Source organism: Telmatherina bonti, assembly GCF_933228915.1.
Source record: "Telmatherina bonti genome assembly, chromosome: 2".
Lineage (NCBI taxonomy): Eukaryota > Metazoa > Chordata > Actinopteri > Atheriniformes > Telmatherinidae > Telmatherina > Telmatherina bonti.
The window spans coordinates 37,167,662-37,184,483 of NC_136620.1; the positions used below are offsets into that span (position 1 = coordinate 37,167,662).

Below are 16,822 nucleotides of genomic sequence, written 5' to 3' on the forward strand. Positions count from 1 at the left end.
ATAATATTGTGAGAATAAAGCTTTAATCAGGCTGAAGAGGGATTCTCGTAGCGGACATTGAGGCAGTAATGTATTGAACATCTTTAATCCCATTTCATTCCACATACTGAAAGATAAACATATTTTAAATTCTAACTCTTTTAGTATAATTGCTTTGAACCAGCAAGCACTTCAGGAAGCACTTAAAATGCCCTAAAAATGACTGTTTTCTTCCTATTTGTATTAGAAAATAACTTAAGTGCTTCCAAGCAAAGAATAGAGCTCAAGTTTAGAAATATCTACAAAAACGTACCTGCCTTATGGAAAATTCTGCCCTTTAGAAGCTAAAAATATTACTGCTTCTCTGGTGATTTTTTTACATCACAGGAAATGACCATAGATGGACCAGATATTTACTAGGAAGTCACACAGCATTACAGTTTCTGTGGGGAATGTGCAGTGCAGAAAAGACAGACATCAACAAAACAGAACAATGGAAGAGGCATCTAAGATTTCGACGGCATTTTTTTTTTGTTTTGTTTGTTTGTTTTTTTCTTCAACTAGCATCAAGTTCCTGAGCTGCAACAATCAAATGAGGAAAAATATTGTGTTTCATAAGGCACTGGCCAGAATACAACTAACACTACTGATAACTTTTTTTTTTCTTTAAAGTGGACAGTTTAAAGGACAAATACATCCAGTGCATTATTCACATCACAGTGCACTTAAATACAAAAAAATCAAACAAGTCACTAAAAAAAGACATTGCACAATTTATATTGACTTGTTGCTTGTAAAGCAAAAAAAAACAAGTCTATAATGAAAGGCTCTTCTGATAATCTCTTATAGTCCCTATTTATCTTTTAAAAAAGAAGGAAACAGTGCCCCCTACTGGCAGTAAAGCAAACAGGCTGTTAGAAGGCACAGTATTTTCACCAGCATTGTTTTGTACACGTCTATTCCAAATTTTTCTTCATCAAAAGTGAAAAAATATCTATACAGTATCCAAAAACTACCTGAGAATTTAATATTCAGCAAGTCACATACAGTAGGAAGCAAATTTTAAACCTATAGTGCAATAGAAAATGATGCATTTATAAAACAGAAATACAAAGCAGAAGTATTTATAATCCAGGTTTTTGGTCAGTGAGTTCCACTGTTGCATCTTCACACAGTTTTCTTCATTATCAGATATTCAACTTTTTAAATCATAAATACAACAAAATAAAGGTTTAAATCCTAAATGTTGTTAGATTTTTGCTAAAAGCGTGACTCTTATTAAAAAAAAAAAATAAGGGCACAGTCTGTAAAAATCGTTCCCTTTGTGCACACATTCAGATTCTTGCTTTAAGTAAGAAACTTGAAGGATGTCCTGAAAAACTCGATGTGATCTGATATTTTCATCTGGGAAGACGTGCTTTCGGTTCTACATTCTCATAAATCGAGAGTGCAGCCGTGTTTTGGTAGATTAGATCCACATTGGTCCCATTTCTTGACCGGATGACGTCCAAGGCGCACTGGTTTAAGAACACATACTGCTCCTGCAGATGCGTCAAACACAAAACATCATCAAGTTGTCATAATCATTTCAGAGAAAAAAAAAACACAGGGGTTGTGAAAGTTTGCTACCTCTGTCTGCACCATGAGGGGTCGGTGCATTCGCAGGTCGTAAACAATGCCAAACACGTCCACAGTGTTTTCCCTTTCGATCTGGAAGATCAGGCGGTCAATGGCTATGAAGGTTCCCGTTCGGCCCACGCCAGCACTGACAGAGGGACAGAGTGAAGATCAGACAGCTTTCTTCTGCCATCTCTGAAGCAGTCACATGTGAATAATATGAAAACAGGTGGATGTGGTTTGTGTGTTTTGTCAGACCTGCAGTGGACCACAGTAGGCGAGTGTCTGGAGTACTGGTTCATGTGTTCTCTGACCAGGTGCCTGAAGCTGATGAGGAGCTCAGTGGTTTCGGGGACCCCGTGATCTGGCCAGGCTGTGAAGTGGAAGTGACGAATGGAACGGACCTCTGTTGTTTTCACCTGGAAGACAAACGGCACAACATCAACCTTAACATTTAGGAAAAAATGTATGAGCACTTGAGACTGGATGGTTTCAAGATTCAAGACAACTTTATTGTCTGTTCTGTTACAGAAACAGAATTTATTTTTCTGCAACACCGTTCCAGAAAATTTCAAAACGTTTAAAACATTTGGTTTCCGCATTTTTCAGATGCAGATAGTTTATTTGCCACTCATACATGTTTGTCCGTTGGAATTTTTGTGCAAACAAATGCTCAAAATTCAATATTTAATTTAAAAAGATACATTAAAATAAGTGCAAAAATTAATCAGACAATAGCAGTAAAGAGAAAACAGCAAAGAATACATAAAATATATCTTTAAAAAAAACCCTCAACCTGAGAATATTGCACATTTCCAATTATTTTGCACAACACTACAAAATATAAACACAATACACAACTAATTTGTAGTACTATTTAAAGCATTCATTTTAAAGTGGTGCTATTATGGTATTTCGAGTTTTCTGAGCTTTCTACAGTGTTACAGTGTTGAATCCTCATCAGACATGTGAACGACACTGTTTTTTATCACCTAAACGCATGTTTGAGTTTGAGTTTGAGTTCAAGCACGCTCTCCGTTCGGTTTCCATGGCGATGAAAAACACGTCGTTTTAGAGAGTTTTTTCTACTTGGAAATCCTTGTGACGTCCCGGGGGATAAGGTTCGGTGATTGGTTACCTTCTACTGGTTAACAAGGGCATGTACAAATACATCAGGCGGGTGGAAAACGTGGGATAAAGTTATTTCCAACGATGGCTGGTGAGTTTACCAAAGAGAGACATCCTGCTGCATTCGTTGCTGTGGGTTGCTGTTTTCCACTTCGTTTTCAGGCTCTGATTCAGGTTCCAACATGTAGGGCTGTATGCTATGTGTTGACATTGTTTTTTGTTTTTTTTATTGAGTTCATATTAGCCTAATCCTTCTGTTTATGAGACGTTACAATGACGGCGAAAGCAGTTGCGGTGCGCGCTCCCGATGTAGTGCAGTGGCGGGAGGCGGGGCTTAATGCGGAAGAGTCTCAATCCACTCGTTTTGCCCACAGGCTGATCTGACAGCCTACGGAGAGGGTCGGTCTGAGGTAAATAAACCATTTGTGAAAATAACTCCATCAATCCCAGCCCTTCTGGTCTCAGAAATAAAAATAAATTAGTCTGAAATGCACATAATAGTTCCACTTTAAGTCTAAGAAATGCCGTCTCATCTGTCTAAGTGAGCTCTTCTTATAGTTTATATCTTGTACTGACATTCTCAGATGCTGCAGGATTCAGTAACCTGTAAAAAAACACAGAGCTAACTGCACATGTGCAACAGGTAGGCTGGTGGAAATAAGCTTTGCTTGTTCATAAATAGGCAAGAAAATTATGCAGCAGTTAATGTAAAACAAATGGAAAAGAAACTTCCATCAGGTTACACGCGCATGAAGGCAAAAGCAACATTCAAGGACAAGTAAGTCAAAAATTACCAGTAAGTAGTAAAAACTACAGGTTTAAATACTGCAGGGAGAATCAGGGACTGTCGACTGAATGGGGAAGTGGGAACCAGGTGGAAGATGAGAGAAAAACCCTGGAGACCTCAAACGGAAGTCTGTAACTTTAATTATCTGTTTTTTATTCCCACCACACACTTCGATACTCACATTTTTTATGTCAAAGTCCCTGATGGTCCAGTCATCAAGTGGTATCTCAGAAGTTGTTGTCACGGTGATATCTTCAAAGTTCTTGGTGCCAAGACTCCAGTACTGCTCGCATTTTACCTGAAAAAAGGGAAGATGACGATTCAGCTGCAGCAAGCGCGAGCTATTAAAGCAAAAACAGCAACAATCTTTATTTAAACTGTAGTCAGACAAAACGGGGGTTGTTGACACGTGTTGCAGAAATATCTGTCTTGCTGCTAGTCGTCGTTACTCACTCGTCCTTGTTCGTTACAGCGTGTCAGCATGACCAGAGTCTGCACGTTCTTCTCCCAGATCATCCTCCAGAACTCGTTGACTGTGGCGGGCAAAGGACCCTGAGCTGCTATGAACTCCTTCCGGGAGAGGTAACCCTGCCGACAGATCATCAAACCAGCCATACAGAACATTCAAACAGAGTTTCTCAAACGTGGATGAAGGTCAGAAGGTTGACATGCGATGGATTTAAGCTAGGGATGTCTGATGTAGGCTTTTTTTTTAACAATATCTGACACATCAATTTAGTCTTAATTTCTGACACCGATATCAACCAATGCTGATATTTTTGGAGCAAGTTGTGCCAAACAAACAAAAACATCTGGAATACTATACAGGATATTTTTTATATTAAGTCATTTGTTTATCAGTTTAAACATTACATATCTTGTCTTTGTGGATTCATTTGAGTATACAACATGATTGGCATTGGGTTTGTGACATATGGAGTGAAAATCAGAAAACATGTCGCTGAGGTAGAAGTTTGCTGCAACTGAAGCCATGACTGAGGCAGAGAGCTGCGTTAGTGGGAGTCAGTACGCACCGGCATGTAGTTAGCATTGATGTAGTCGTCATATGGACTTCCATGGACAATAGAAAGTTTCACCCTTGATGAATCATCTAGAAGGTGGACAAGAGTGTAAATGGGAAATTAAATAACTGGTTTAATGGTCTGAATGACAGATGACGGTTACTGATGGAAGAATGAGGAGCTTTAGCGCTGAAAGCAACAGATTTGCAGAGTGACTTACAAGGAAGCACGTTGTTGTAGCGGTTCTTAGGCTTGTTCTCTACAGACAGAGCATGCACTTTGGCCTGACCGGTGCCAACAGGCTTCAGGTCCTTTAAAAGAAAAGAAAAGTGATTTAAAATAATTAATAATCTGTTTTTATTTACTCATATGAGTACACACACTTACACCTGCTTGTGTGTTTGACTCTAATGTCTAAGATAAATAAACTCTTTCTACTGCATGTTTATCCTGTCTTGATCTACACTTTGGAATTGTGTTTTGGGCAAATTTATTGTAAATATACAAAGAATTCTAATAAATTTTCAGATGTTGTGAAATTATATAAGTTTATTATGCAAATGAAAACTTTTTTTTTTCAAATAATTGTTGGAAATTATTTGATAAACTTATAAATATGAAGTTTATGTTTTACCTCAAATTCTTCTGCAAAGCCACAGTTGGAGTCTGCTTTCTGCTTCTTGTAGTAAGCCTCAAAGTCCTCCACCCTCACAGCCGCACTCCTGCTCGAAACCACGACAAAGTTTGTGGATGATTTCATCTCAAATAATCCAGCAATGCTTCTAGGTTTAAAGGGATAATACTTACACTTTAGCTCTAGAAAAAAAAAGAAGAAAAAGTCACAGTTACTTTAACAGTCGCCAGAAATTAAATTCACATTTGCAACGAATAAAATGTGGTAAAAAAATGGAAAACTTGCCTCATGGAATGAATCTGGATGTCAGATGCCTCTTTTTTGGACAGTCTGCAGGACAATATGTCATCAGGTTACAGCTTGAATCTATTAATGCTTCATTTTCCTTCTATTTATCAGTGAAGACGTGGCTAACCTTTTCCAGTAGATGATGAAGCCCATGAGGATGATGAAGAGAACTCCAAAAACTCCCAGCGATGCTCCAATAGCAATCGCAGTGACAGCTAAAACATTAAGACAGTTTTGTGTTTGGTCAGTTTTTTTACAGGTTATATGCATGAATATGTTTTAGAAAAATCTCATGTTTATTCTGGAAAATGGAACCTGGATCTTTGTTGAGCTGGAAAGCGTCACTGAACTCTGTTACGGAGCTTAATGACCGGCTGCCGTTCACAGTTTTCCCATCCAAAGACAAATCAGTGAAAAGCACAACTGCATACCTGAAGGATGAAACACACCACCTGCTTTAGAGATTTCTAATCTTCTTTATCTACCAAACTCGTATTTTCAGTAAACTAATCCTTATAATGTGTTATTGATTATCTTGATGGGATTGCTGCAGTCATATTTACTAGAATAAAGTTTAAAAACAGTGTGTCAGACATATTATTAATACTTTTATTAAACACAGAATGGACATACAACTAGAAAACATACAAGTTGAAGCGTCTTTAATCAAAGTGTGGTTTGTTGTCTTACTGGTAAGATGAACTGGGTTGCAGAGGACCATTAACGTAGTCATTCCACGTCTCTCCGTTTCCTACCACAATGTTTTGGTTGTCCTGACTGCTGCGTGACTGGGAGGTGATTTGTCTAACTGTTGCCAGGTAGTTTTTAGAAGGGTCTTTTTTCCAGTCGTCATAATTTCGTCCCAAATCTTTTGAACTGGGGTCACCTAAGGAGACAAGCAGTAACAGATATCTCTTTATTTTTTCATTACATAGGACAGCTATTTTTAATGTAATCTACATATAAAATCATGTTTATTTACACTGAGCCCGTTTACACAACCACATATATCAAGGAGTAATCAGATTACTGTAATATCTGATCAGAGGTGACTATACCACTTCTGAAATATGATGTTTGAAAAACATATGTGTCTACATTTACGGTTATTACTGGATTTATTTTGGAGGATCTATGTGCGTTCTGATGTTACTTCCTGTTATTTTCAAAACATGTGTCTGTATTTATCATGGTGGTCTTGGAGTCACCTCCTGATGATAATAAGCTGCTTCATAATTTGTAGGTGAGTCTTATGATTCATACATCGCCTGTCATTTTGAGAGAGACTTGTATCTAAATTCTCTCTGCTCAAACACAAAGTTGCAATAAAATCTGGACACGACCCACTCCTGTTTACGTTTTTTGGTACTTTTCAGCAAATGTGGGGATTTTATTTTTCTGTAAATCTGTTTTAATGTTGTGTTTTTTTAATTAGCTAATTTCTTAGCACAATTCAAACGTGGTTAAGATAAAGAGCCACATGTGGCTCAGGAGAAATAGGTTGCAGAAATGTTAGGAGATGCAATAATATCTATAAATGAAGTAGCATTGTTTAGCAGAGAACAGTATTTGTTTCATAACTCGTTTCATATTAAAAATCTGAACTTAGCACTATCTCAGTAAGAGAAGCTAATTTTGGGCTTATAGTTGCTGTGTTGCAGCTGTGAAATAATCCACCAAAACCTCTTTATCTTCCTTATATGTGAAGTTTCTGATAGTTTTTCAGCCATAAATGTAGAAGTTTTATCATCAGGTCCAGAAACAAAGTTGCTACAAGTACAAGTTTTTAAAAACGAGATGAGAATCTGGGCTTTCAGGGAGAGAAGCTGTTTGTGGAGGGAAGCAATGCAGTTCTTTTGCACAAAGCATGAAATAAGATATATTATTCTACATGCACAATGAATCAGAGTATTGGGATAAAAAAATCTTTGTCTCAAAATCTGATGAAGGATTAATAAAGGATAAAGACATAACCACTTGAATCATCTGATAACTCATGGCCTGCATGTAAACGGGTTCACTGTTTCAGCCATTTAAACAATGTAAACTGATAAACAGCACAGACTGATTAACACAGCAAAACACACTCCTCAGTGTGATTAGAAGAAACTTACCTCCACTGCCGGCTTGTTTGACCAGCACACCAACATGTGTGATCGGTCCATTCGTTTGATCTAGCAGGAGGCTGTCAATCTTAACTGTGAACGTGTTGTGTTTCTTTGTACTAACATCTGATAGGTTTTTACTGTTTGGTGGAAGGGGAGGATCTTCCAAAAAGAAAGCAAAATAAAAATGAATTACATTATTGTACTTAGAGGGGATCTAAAAAATCTAAAAATCTGCACAGACCTCTACAGATAAGAACTTACTTGTGATGCCTGTACGACGTGTACAATTTTCAGGTGTACTGGGATTTCCACAGCTTTGAGTCGTTACATGTACTATATAGCCAGTATAGTGTTTAAGTTTGGAAGAATTGTAGCTGCAACAGTTGGCAGTGGAATTAAGAAATAGCTCGTTGTTTTCCAGGACAACCCGGAAGTTAGAGCTCTGACCATCAGGTTCGTTCCAGGTCACAAAGATTTGTGCTTCTTTCAAGTTTGCAGTGTCGCATTTGAGATTCTTTACGGGACTTGCATCTGCAAGGAAACAGAAATAAATGTTAAAAAAGGTTTAATACATCATATTACTTTCTATTTGCTTTGAAAAAGAAAAGTTTTTTTTACTGTTTTGCTTCTTATCTTATGATCTTCAAGACTTTAATGTAGATTCAGTTGTCATTAGTGTACATAAAACTCATTTTATTACTAATTTACCTGCACAATAATTTATTAATTTATTGAATTTTGCATTGAGGCAAATGTAAAAAGCAGCTGGTACACACAGAGTTAATAAAAAAAAGAAGTTTTTTTGGCCGTACTTGTGCAGATGTGACGTCTTTCCGGAGCACCCTGCGTTCCATCGGAGGTCACAGTGGTGACAGTGATGTTATATTGGCTTCCAGGTTGCAGGTACCTGATGAAATGATTCGTTTCCTTTACGACGCTGTTGTTAACAACCCCATCCGACTTTTCCCAGGTCAAATTGTAAGAATAGCTGTCTTTGTACTCAACAGGCTGCAACCAATTGACCTGAATCGCTGCTACCTGGGGAGTGGCGTCCAGAGAGATCACGCTATGCGGTCCTCAAATGTAAAAAACATGCAAATGTTAATCCCAACCATGCATATGGAAAAGATGAAAAAATATGCATACAAAACTAAAATCCTTACTTGTTGTGATCATGGGAATGTTTACACTCTTGCTTGTGAAATTCAGAGGTCCAACGGTTCTCACAGAGATGTTATAGGAAGTCCCAGAGGACAGGTTGGAAAAGGTAAATGTGCTGCTGGGTGTGTTGTTGGTAATAATGTTTTGCTCTCTCTGAATTTGTGTTTCATAGTGGAAAAATGGTCTTGTCATTAGAGGCGCTTCTTCCCATCTAAATCCAATGGAGCCGGTTGTCTTGTTCAGGATCTCAATTGGCCCAGGAGGGTTAGGGACTGCAAGGACAAGTATGCACATCAACAAACTGACTTCTACATTTTCCTTTTACAAAAAAATGCATATTTGTGTGAAGCTAAATCAAATTATTCCTCATAGTTCTTTTGAAAGGATAAAAACCTTTGTGATGGAAAAGAAACTATTTTTAGTTTTCATACTCACAAGTTGCATTGGTGATGACTTCAGATGGTTCGTTGAAAGGTCCGCTGCCTGTGCTCACTACGGCGCTGTAAAGGACTCCAGGTGACAGGTTGCTGAACAGGAAGGAGGTATTCGTCGGGCTCAGCTCTTCTTCTCTGGTGAAATTTATGTAACTACTGTTCAGATGAACCTTATAATGCTCCACATTCCCATTAGGCTTGATCCATGACACCAGGATTGAACTATTGGAGCTCTGACTGGAGACACTGGGCTGCACCGTCTCAGGCTCTGTGAATGTTCACATGAGGACAATTAAAGCAGGTCAAACCTGGACAAGTTGAAAAAGAGAAATGACCCATAAGAGGCTTACTGGTGTACTGAGATGCGCAATTATTCTCCCCTTTAATGCCATCTGCTGCCATGACAACAACACAGACGGTGTAGTTGTTTCCGGGGGTGAGCCCTGGGACTGTGATGTTTTCTGTTGTCAAGTTGTGGTTTTCGTTTTTGATGTTGCAGCACGTTGTCACCACCTGGTATCTATAGTCATTCCTGTACTCGAATGGTTTTGTCCAGTTTATGAAAAGAGCAGATACGTTTAAGGCTTCAGTTCTTAAGTCTGTGATGCCATGTGGTCCTAAAAACACAAAAAGAGTTGCTTATTGTTACCAGCAAGAGTCAAGCAATCAGTCAGTTTACCAAGTGATGATCAGTACGTACGTGTAAAGTAAGAAACGGTCACAGGTTCTGCTCGGGTGCCGTCTGCGGCCTGAGTCGTGACGGTGAAGTTGTATTTGCTTCCAGACTGAAGTCTCATTATAGTTTTATTAGTATGAGTACTAATATATACTGTCACGTTCTGATGTGAGGCAATATCAGGACCCTGGGCCTTTACTTCATAGGAGTACTGTGCCTTCCTCTCTCTCTGGTCCCACACCAAGATCACTGAGTGTGTAGTGATTTCCGTCCGGCTCAGATTTGTAACACTAAATGGTTCTGAGAGGCGAGAAGAAGAGATGAAGTGAGTCAGCAGAGAAGATGACAGGTACAAACTCATCTACTGCAGCGCACCACGCCGGCATTACATGTGAAATGATGTACCAAGGAAAATCTCTAGATGTGTGTTTTTTTTTTTTTCAACTAAATGACTGCATTTGCATAGTTTTCCACTCTGTAATACAAAATGTAAAATGTTTCTAGGGATGCACCGATACTGCTTAGTTCAGTTCAGCGTCTCAGGGAAGCTGGAACTTGTCCCAGCAAGAGGCAGGTCCACCCTGGACAGGTTGTCAGTCCATTGCAGGGCCAAAATAGAGAAAAACAACCATTCCAGGAGATTTTAGAGTGACCAGTTAACCTAACACGCATGTATTTTAGCAGCGGGAGGAAGCTGAAGAACCCAAAGGGTGTTTGCTGTCCTGCTAAACTGATGCACACTAAGGTGTAACTTTTTTGTCTCACAATTTGTTTATTTTCAGTGTCACAGCAAAATAAAATCCATTAATATTATTTATCATATGCAACAAAATAAAACAATGCATAGAGAAAGAGGTGCACAACTTACATAAACTTGCAATCAACAATTAAATTTACTCCCAAGCTCACCCCACCCCTACATCCTCCAAGGCTGGTGATGTGCCCAGGTGAGTGTAAAACTATTTGTAAGCACAGAATACACACACCAAAGTGACACGCCCACTACCTAAGTGCCAATCAAGTGTGCACACACCAGCATACTCCTAAATATTAAAGTCAATCACATTTATGGCTCCTACACAAAGAGAACATGCAAAGTTCACACAGAAAGGCCCAGTTTGAACCTTCTACATGTCAGTATTTACATTGGAGTACTTGCCAAAATGACAACTAATAGTTCCCATTACAGTTTACTGGTGTGGACCAGAATGTCAGATGCAATGACTGAGCAGATGATTCTGTGATTGATCAGATGTCTGTTTCTGCAGCATCCTCTAAATGTAAGGCTGGAAAACTATCTGATAAAGTTTGTGACAAGGCACCTACGAGCCCGAAATCAGCTTGCCTCACCGAGAAAATTCGTATTTGTGATATGAATGAGGAATAACTTTGTTGTTCGTGTGTTTAAAAAAAAACACACATTAAGACGTAATAACACCTTAAGTTTGTATCAGAATACTTTTATGAACAATGAATGCAGATACACACTCATGGTATCGGGGCGTTACACAATAATTGAATCAGTATCGGTGCATCCCTAATTGTAACACAACATAAATCAATCAATAGACCTATTTCAGAAAAAATGTACAAAACATACGTGTGAATAAGGAAACGGTCCTGGGTTCTCCTTGGGTGCCGTCTGCAGCCTGGGACGTGACGGTGAAGCTGTAGTTGCTCCCAGACTGAAGATTATCTATAGTTATATTAGTGTTAGCAGTAATGTTTGGAGACTCTGTCACAGGTGGAACATCGTTGGGACGTTTGACCTTTACTTCATAGGAGTAGTTTGTTTTCTGCTCTGGCTGTTCCCACACCAAAGTCACAGAATCTGTGGTGACTTCTGTCCAGTTCAGATCCTTTACACTATGTGGTCCTGAGAAGGCGAGACAGGAAAGATGTTGCCAATCAGAAGCAAACTTCATGTCAAATGTCCTAAAAGTCCTGTGACTGTAATACTACCAGTTTATTTCACCAAACAGGCATGATAAGTTAACCATTTTTCCAGAGAGGAATGTGCATGTCATGTTTTAGCAACAACTGCTCAGTGAAGGAATGTAAAGATTTCTGGTTTTTTGTCTTTTTTTTCTGCCGTCAAACAAAATAATACACAAAATATGTTACTGTGAGCCATAATTGAAACTATAATACAATAAGAACAGTAATCTTGTAATAATAGAAATAACCACTCTTTAAGTAGATTGATAATTAGAAAGACTAACACAATTCATACAGGATAAAATACAATCTCAGGGGGTCCCGACACTATTCTGTTTCATTCTGATGTCATTTGTCCGACACTTTATCCAAACGTAACGTGTATGTTTTGTTGGTGGGAGGAGGCTGGAGTGCAGGAACAACATACAAACTCAACACAAAAAAGGTCACTGTTCAATCCACCGCAGCAGAGGGTGCAAACCAGCAACCTTATTGTTCTGAAGTTGCCACTAACCACTAAACCACTGTGCCTCGGTGATGGTAAAAGTCAACAAAAGGCCTAAAATTACCTCTCAGGACTTGCAGGTGATAGTTGTAATACAGCACTGTGACAACTTAAATTTAGCCTCTAGGAATAAAAATTTTGGTCTTGATAAAGAACTTTAAAACAAAGCTGTAGTTTCCTGGTCAAAACAGACTAAAAATGGTTAAAACAATGTTTGTTCCAGGAGAAGAAAACTTGGTGGAAATGTGTACTACTGGTACTTAACAGAATAAAAAAAAGAAGAAGGAAGAAGTCACAAATTGATCCATAAAATAATAAAAATCCTAAAGCAGTACTGATTTAATCCAAAGTAATAACCTGTGTGTAATGAGTATTAGTATTTAGTGACTTACGTGTGTAGTTTTGGGCCGTTACTGCCGTGCTCGTATACCCCAACACACCAACAGTAACTACAGAGATGCTGTAAGGGCTTCCTGAACGGAGACCTGTCAGCTGGTACCAGTTGTTTTGGGTGGGAATAGAGAAGGTGTCATTGGATACGCTGAAGTTATACTGATTATGGTCCATGTTGACCGGAGGTTGCCAGGTGAAATTTATGGAGTTGACAGACTGAGAGTCCACCGTGATGGGGCCAGGTGGGTTAGGAACTTCACAGATGAAAGAATACAGGAATCACATCAGTCAAGTGAAAACATGATGAATCACAAGCTAAAACGTCGACGTTACTCACATGTTGCATTGCAGATGCTAAGGCTGTTGTTAGCGCTTCCGCTCAAGGTAATCACATTCACACAGTAAAGAACTCCTGGTTTCAGGCCCGTAAATTCAGTGTTTACAGTGTCTTTGCTAAGACTTGTGTTTTTCTCCAACTCCCTGTCTCTGTAGAGCTCAACCGAGTACGATGACACCTGCCCAGGTGCCTTAGTCCAGTTCACCGTCAGGGTAGTCGTCGTTCCTACGGCTGTAATGTTGGGAACTTGTCCAGGAGCTGTAAAACATTAAATACAAGCTCATGCAGCTGCTGCTTTCTGCTCATTTTGTTCACTCTGCACCTTCTACTTGACTTAAGTGCATCCAAACTGGAAATGATTATTATTATATCTCAATAAGTTCTCTTGTTACTGTCTTTGGAGCGCTTTAACTGAATAACTTATGCAACTATGTTTTTGCGTTTTACTGCTGCCTTATTGGACCAGGACTCTCGTGTTAGAGATGTTTTGGTATATAGTAATTATAGTAATTGTGTGGTATTTTCATAGAAACAAAGAAGAAATTACTTGGTAATTACAGATAAAACGCAGTAATTGCCAGTAGAAATAAACAGGTAATATCCCAGTAACAACACAGGATAGACTATATGTAATTGTGTGGTATTTCATGGAAACAAAGAAGAAATTACTCATTAATTACAGGTAAAATCCTAATTACTAGTGGAAATATCCAGGTAATATCCTAGTAGTAACACTGGAAACATCATGGTGAAAAGACACTTGAGCTGATGTAAAATAGGAAATAAGGTGCCAGTTACCCAAAGCAATAGGAAGGTAACATATTTCGCAAAAATGTGAAACTATGTTTATATTAATATTGTGGTAATTACTTAGTAGCTGCCCGGGAATGTCATCAAATATCTATATATGCTTAAATAAATTAACATTTACGTTGAGATAATATCATTGTTACCTAATTATAAGAGGTTTGTTTCTATGTAATAACCACAAAGTATGGTTATAAAAATATGCATTTAGTGTTTCCATTTTGTTTCATAGAAACATTACGTTACAGCAGCAACATAAACCTGGAAACAACATCAGTAGTTCCTATGTAATAACCGGGAATCAGGGCTGTAAAGTAAAGCATGACTTGTTTCGGTGTTATTACATGGTAATATTACATTACAGCAAACATCCTATTTAAAAACCTGGAAACAACATCAGTAGTTTCTATGTAATATACAGGATTTCCAAAAACTTGAACTTGTATTCTTGTGACTGGATGAACAAGAAAGTCTGATGATCTACTTGTTAATGTATCTGCGTAGTTGTCTCAATGTGGGGTTTGGCCTCTAATGATCACTCTTAGTGGTACTTGCAGTTTAAAATATCTTTGATGACATTCCTGGGCTGCGTATTATCTGTAATTACCGAGTAATTTCTTTGTTGTTTCTATGAAATTACCATACAATTACCGTATAATTACTGATCTGTAATGTAAAGGGCTACGATGTTTTAATCATAATGGAATTTTTTTTGTTTTTGTGGTTAAATAAATGTTAAAAAAAATTAATAATAACTTTAATTTCTTTACTTGATTTTGCACAAACACAAGTGAAATTTAAGAAATAAATGCAAACAAATTTGACAGTAACTATGCTCTTACCAAACATCTGTGGTGGTGAAAAAATTGTCAGGTTTTAAGGAAACTCTTGAGATAGGTTTTTAATTGTACAAACCTTCAGCAGCCTGCAAACAAATCCAGATCACTTATCAAATTAATTAATTTAATTAATTAAATATTAATTTAAATTAATATTAAAATTAAATTTAAATCTAAGGATTTAAATAAATCCTCAAACTCTGGAAAGAGATTTATTAAATTATTTGCCTTTTTAAATGTCTAAATTTCATCCATCCATTTTCTACTGCTTTTTCGGGGTTGGGTTGCGGGGGCAGCTGCCGAAGCAGGAAACTCAGCTACATTTGCCAGCTTGTCCTGGGGGATCACAAGGCGTTCCCAGGCCAGCTGAGAGATTTGAATCCCTCCAGCATGGCCTGGGTTTTCCCCGGGGTCTCCTCACCAGGGAGGTGTCCAGGAAGCATCTTAACCAGATGCCCAAGCCACCCCATCTGGCTGATCAATATCTGACACATGCAGTACACTCTACATCCCCCCACCTCAACTCACGATGCATTTTCTATTCCAACTTTCAGAAAGTGGAAAGTTGTCTGAGGTCTTTCTAGGTAATCACAAAACAGCAGGCGACTGAATAAATTCAATTTAAATAGTGATTTCAGACATACTTGTGCGACTCTGTAGCTTTTCTTTGTCAGAATAGACCCCCTCCACAACTGCGGACACATAAATGGTGTACAGCGTTCCAGGGTTCAGACCATCCACGGTAAAATTCTCCTGTTTTGTGGTATTGTTTCGAATCCTCACTCTGTCCAGGAACGTTTCCACCTGATAGGAATAGGACAACTTAAAGTCGGTTTGTCTGAGCCACTTCAGCTGGATATGTGTTGTTCCCACTTCCTGCGTTGTGAGGTTGGTCACAGCTTTGGGCACTGATCCAAATAAAAGCAGAATGTTAATATCACAAAAAAATGTATCATTATTTTTCATTTTGTTATTTTTATGATGAACTTCAGGTACTTACTTGTGTAACAGGATGTGTTGACTGCAGTGGATGCAACTTTGAGTGCACCTATTGTTTTGACAATGGCAGTGTATTTTGATCCTGGCTCCAGATCAGGTACAACGATGCTGGTACCGCTGGTGTTTTGGGACCGAACAAATCCCCCTGTAAAATTGTGGGTTTCAACCAAGTACGTGTAATAATCTTTGGCCTCCAAAGGAATTGACCAGTTCACATATATTGAAGTGGTGGAATTAGAGCTTGATTTCAGATCCGACACTGGATATGGTTCTAAATAAACGATAAGAGGAGAAAAAAATTAGTAGCTTGATATTTCTATCATAAATGCCATTGTAAATTATGCATTTGTAAAACATTATCAGTGATAGTACTGAAATGTACAGGTATGTGTTGAACCATAGACAGCCATAAAATAACAATTCAGGACTCAACAAGCTGCTACATGGAGAAAATAACGCCTTTTAACTTAAGTTACACATTTCATCTGCTGAAATGAATCATCTGCTACTGGAATCCAGTATGTCTTCAGAAGTACTTTGCATTTGTGACTGGTTTGAAATAAGTGTTGGCTGAATTTACAGTTATGTTTGGAGCCTGAGATGGTGAACTTTCTTTTTGCACTTTAATTTTTTAGCTCATGCATCCTAGTTTTATTTCATCTTATCCTGATGATTCATTTGACTCAGGTGGGGAAGCTGCATCTAAAAGTTGCAGGACCACACTCGGGCATCACTGGTTTAAAAGTCAACAAAAGGCCTAAAATTACCTCTCAGGACTTGCAGGTGATAGTTTTAATACAGCACTGTGACAACTTAAATTTAGCCTCTAGGAATAAACATTTTGGTCTTAATAAAGAACTTTAAAACAAAGCTGTAGTTTCCTGGTCAAAACAGACTAAAATGGTTAAAACAATGTTTGTTCCAGGAGAAGAAAACTTGGTGGAAATGTTATAGTTTTCTGCTGCATCACTGCCTCTAAACCTGGACAATTTTTTATTTTCTTTTTCCGAATTTGTATGCAATAATAGTATTTAAAATGTGCAGATTCTGCAGCCAGCTGTTTAATCCGGTTGTCTTCCCTTTGGTAAAACTCAAGGGCTTCTACTGCGTTTCTCCAAGGTGTTTTGTTTTGCTGCTTGCAGCTGACTCGCACTTTTTTTTTTTTTAAAT

The 16,822-nt window shown here is 38.3% G+C and overlaps 1 protein-coding gene across 1 annotated transcript; it reads right to left on the reverse strand.

Moving 5' to 3' along the window:
• Window positions 1-1,264: 1,264 nt before the first annotated feature.
• On the reverse strand, window positions 1,265-13,101 carry LOC306769503 (receptor-type tyrosine-protein phosphatase eta; the record flags this gene model as incomplete). Its single annotated transcript, XM_079258129.1, has 22 exons — window positions 1,265-1,520; window positions 1,609-1,744; window positions 1,855-2,015; window positions 3,693-3,809; window positions 3,965-4,099; window positions 4,546-4,622; window positions 4,754-4,844; window positions 5,168-5,255; window positions 5,411-5,497; window positions 5,583-5,670; window positions 5,771-5,886; window positions 6,146-6,341; window positions 7,570-7,722; window positions 7,825-7,959; window positions 8,520-8,639; window positions 8,727-8,996; window positions 9,160-9,426; window positions 9,509-9,775; window positions 9,859-10,134; window positions 11,435-11,710; window positions 12,670-12,924; window positions 13,008-13,101. Coding segments are annotated over 22 exons (3,546 nt in total), but the record flags the coding sequence as incomplete, so codon positions are not given.
• Window positions 13,102-16,822: the final 3,721 nt, after the last annotated feature.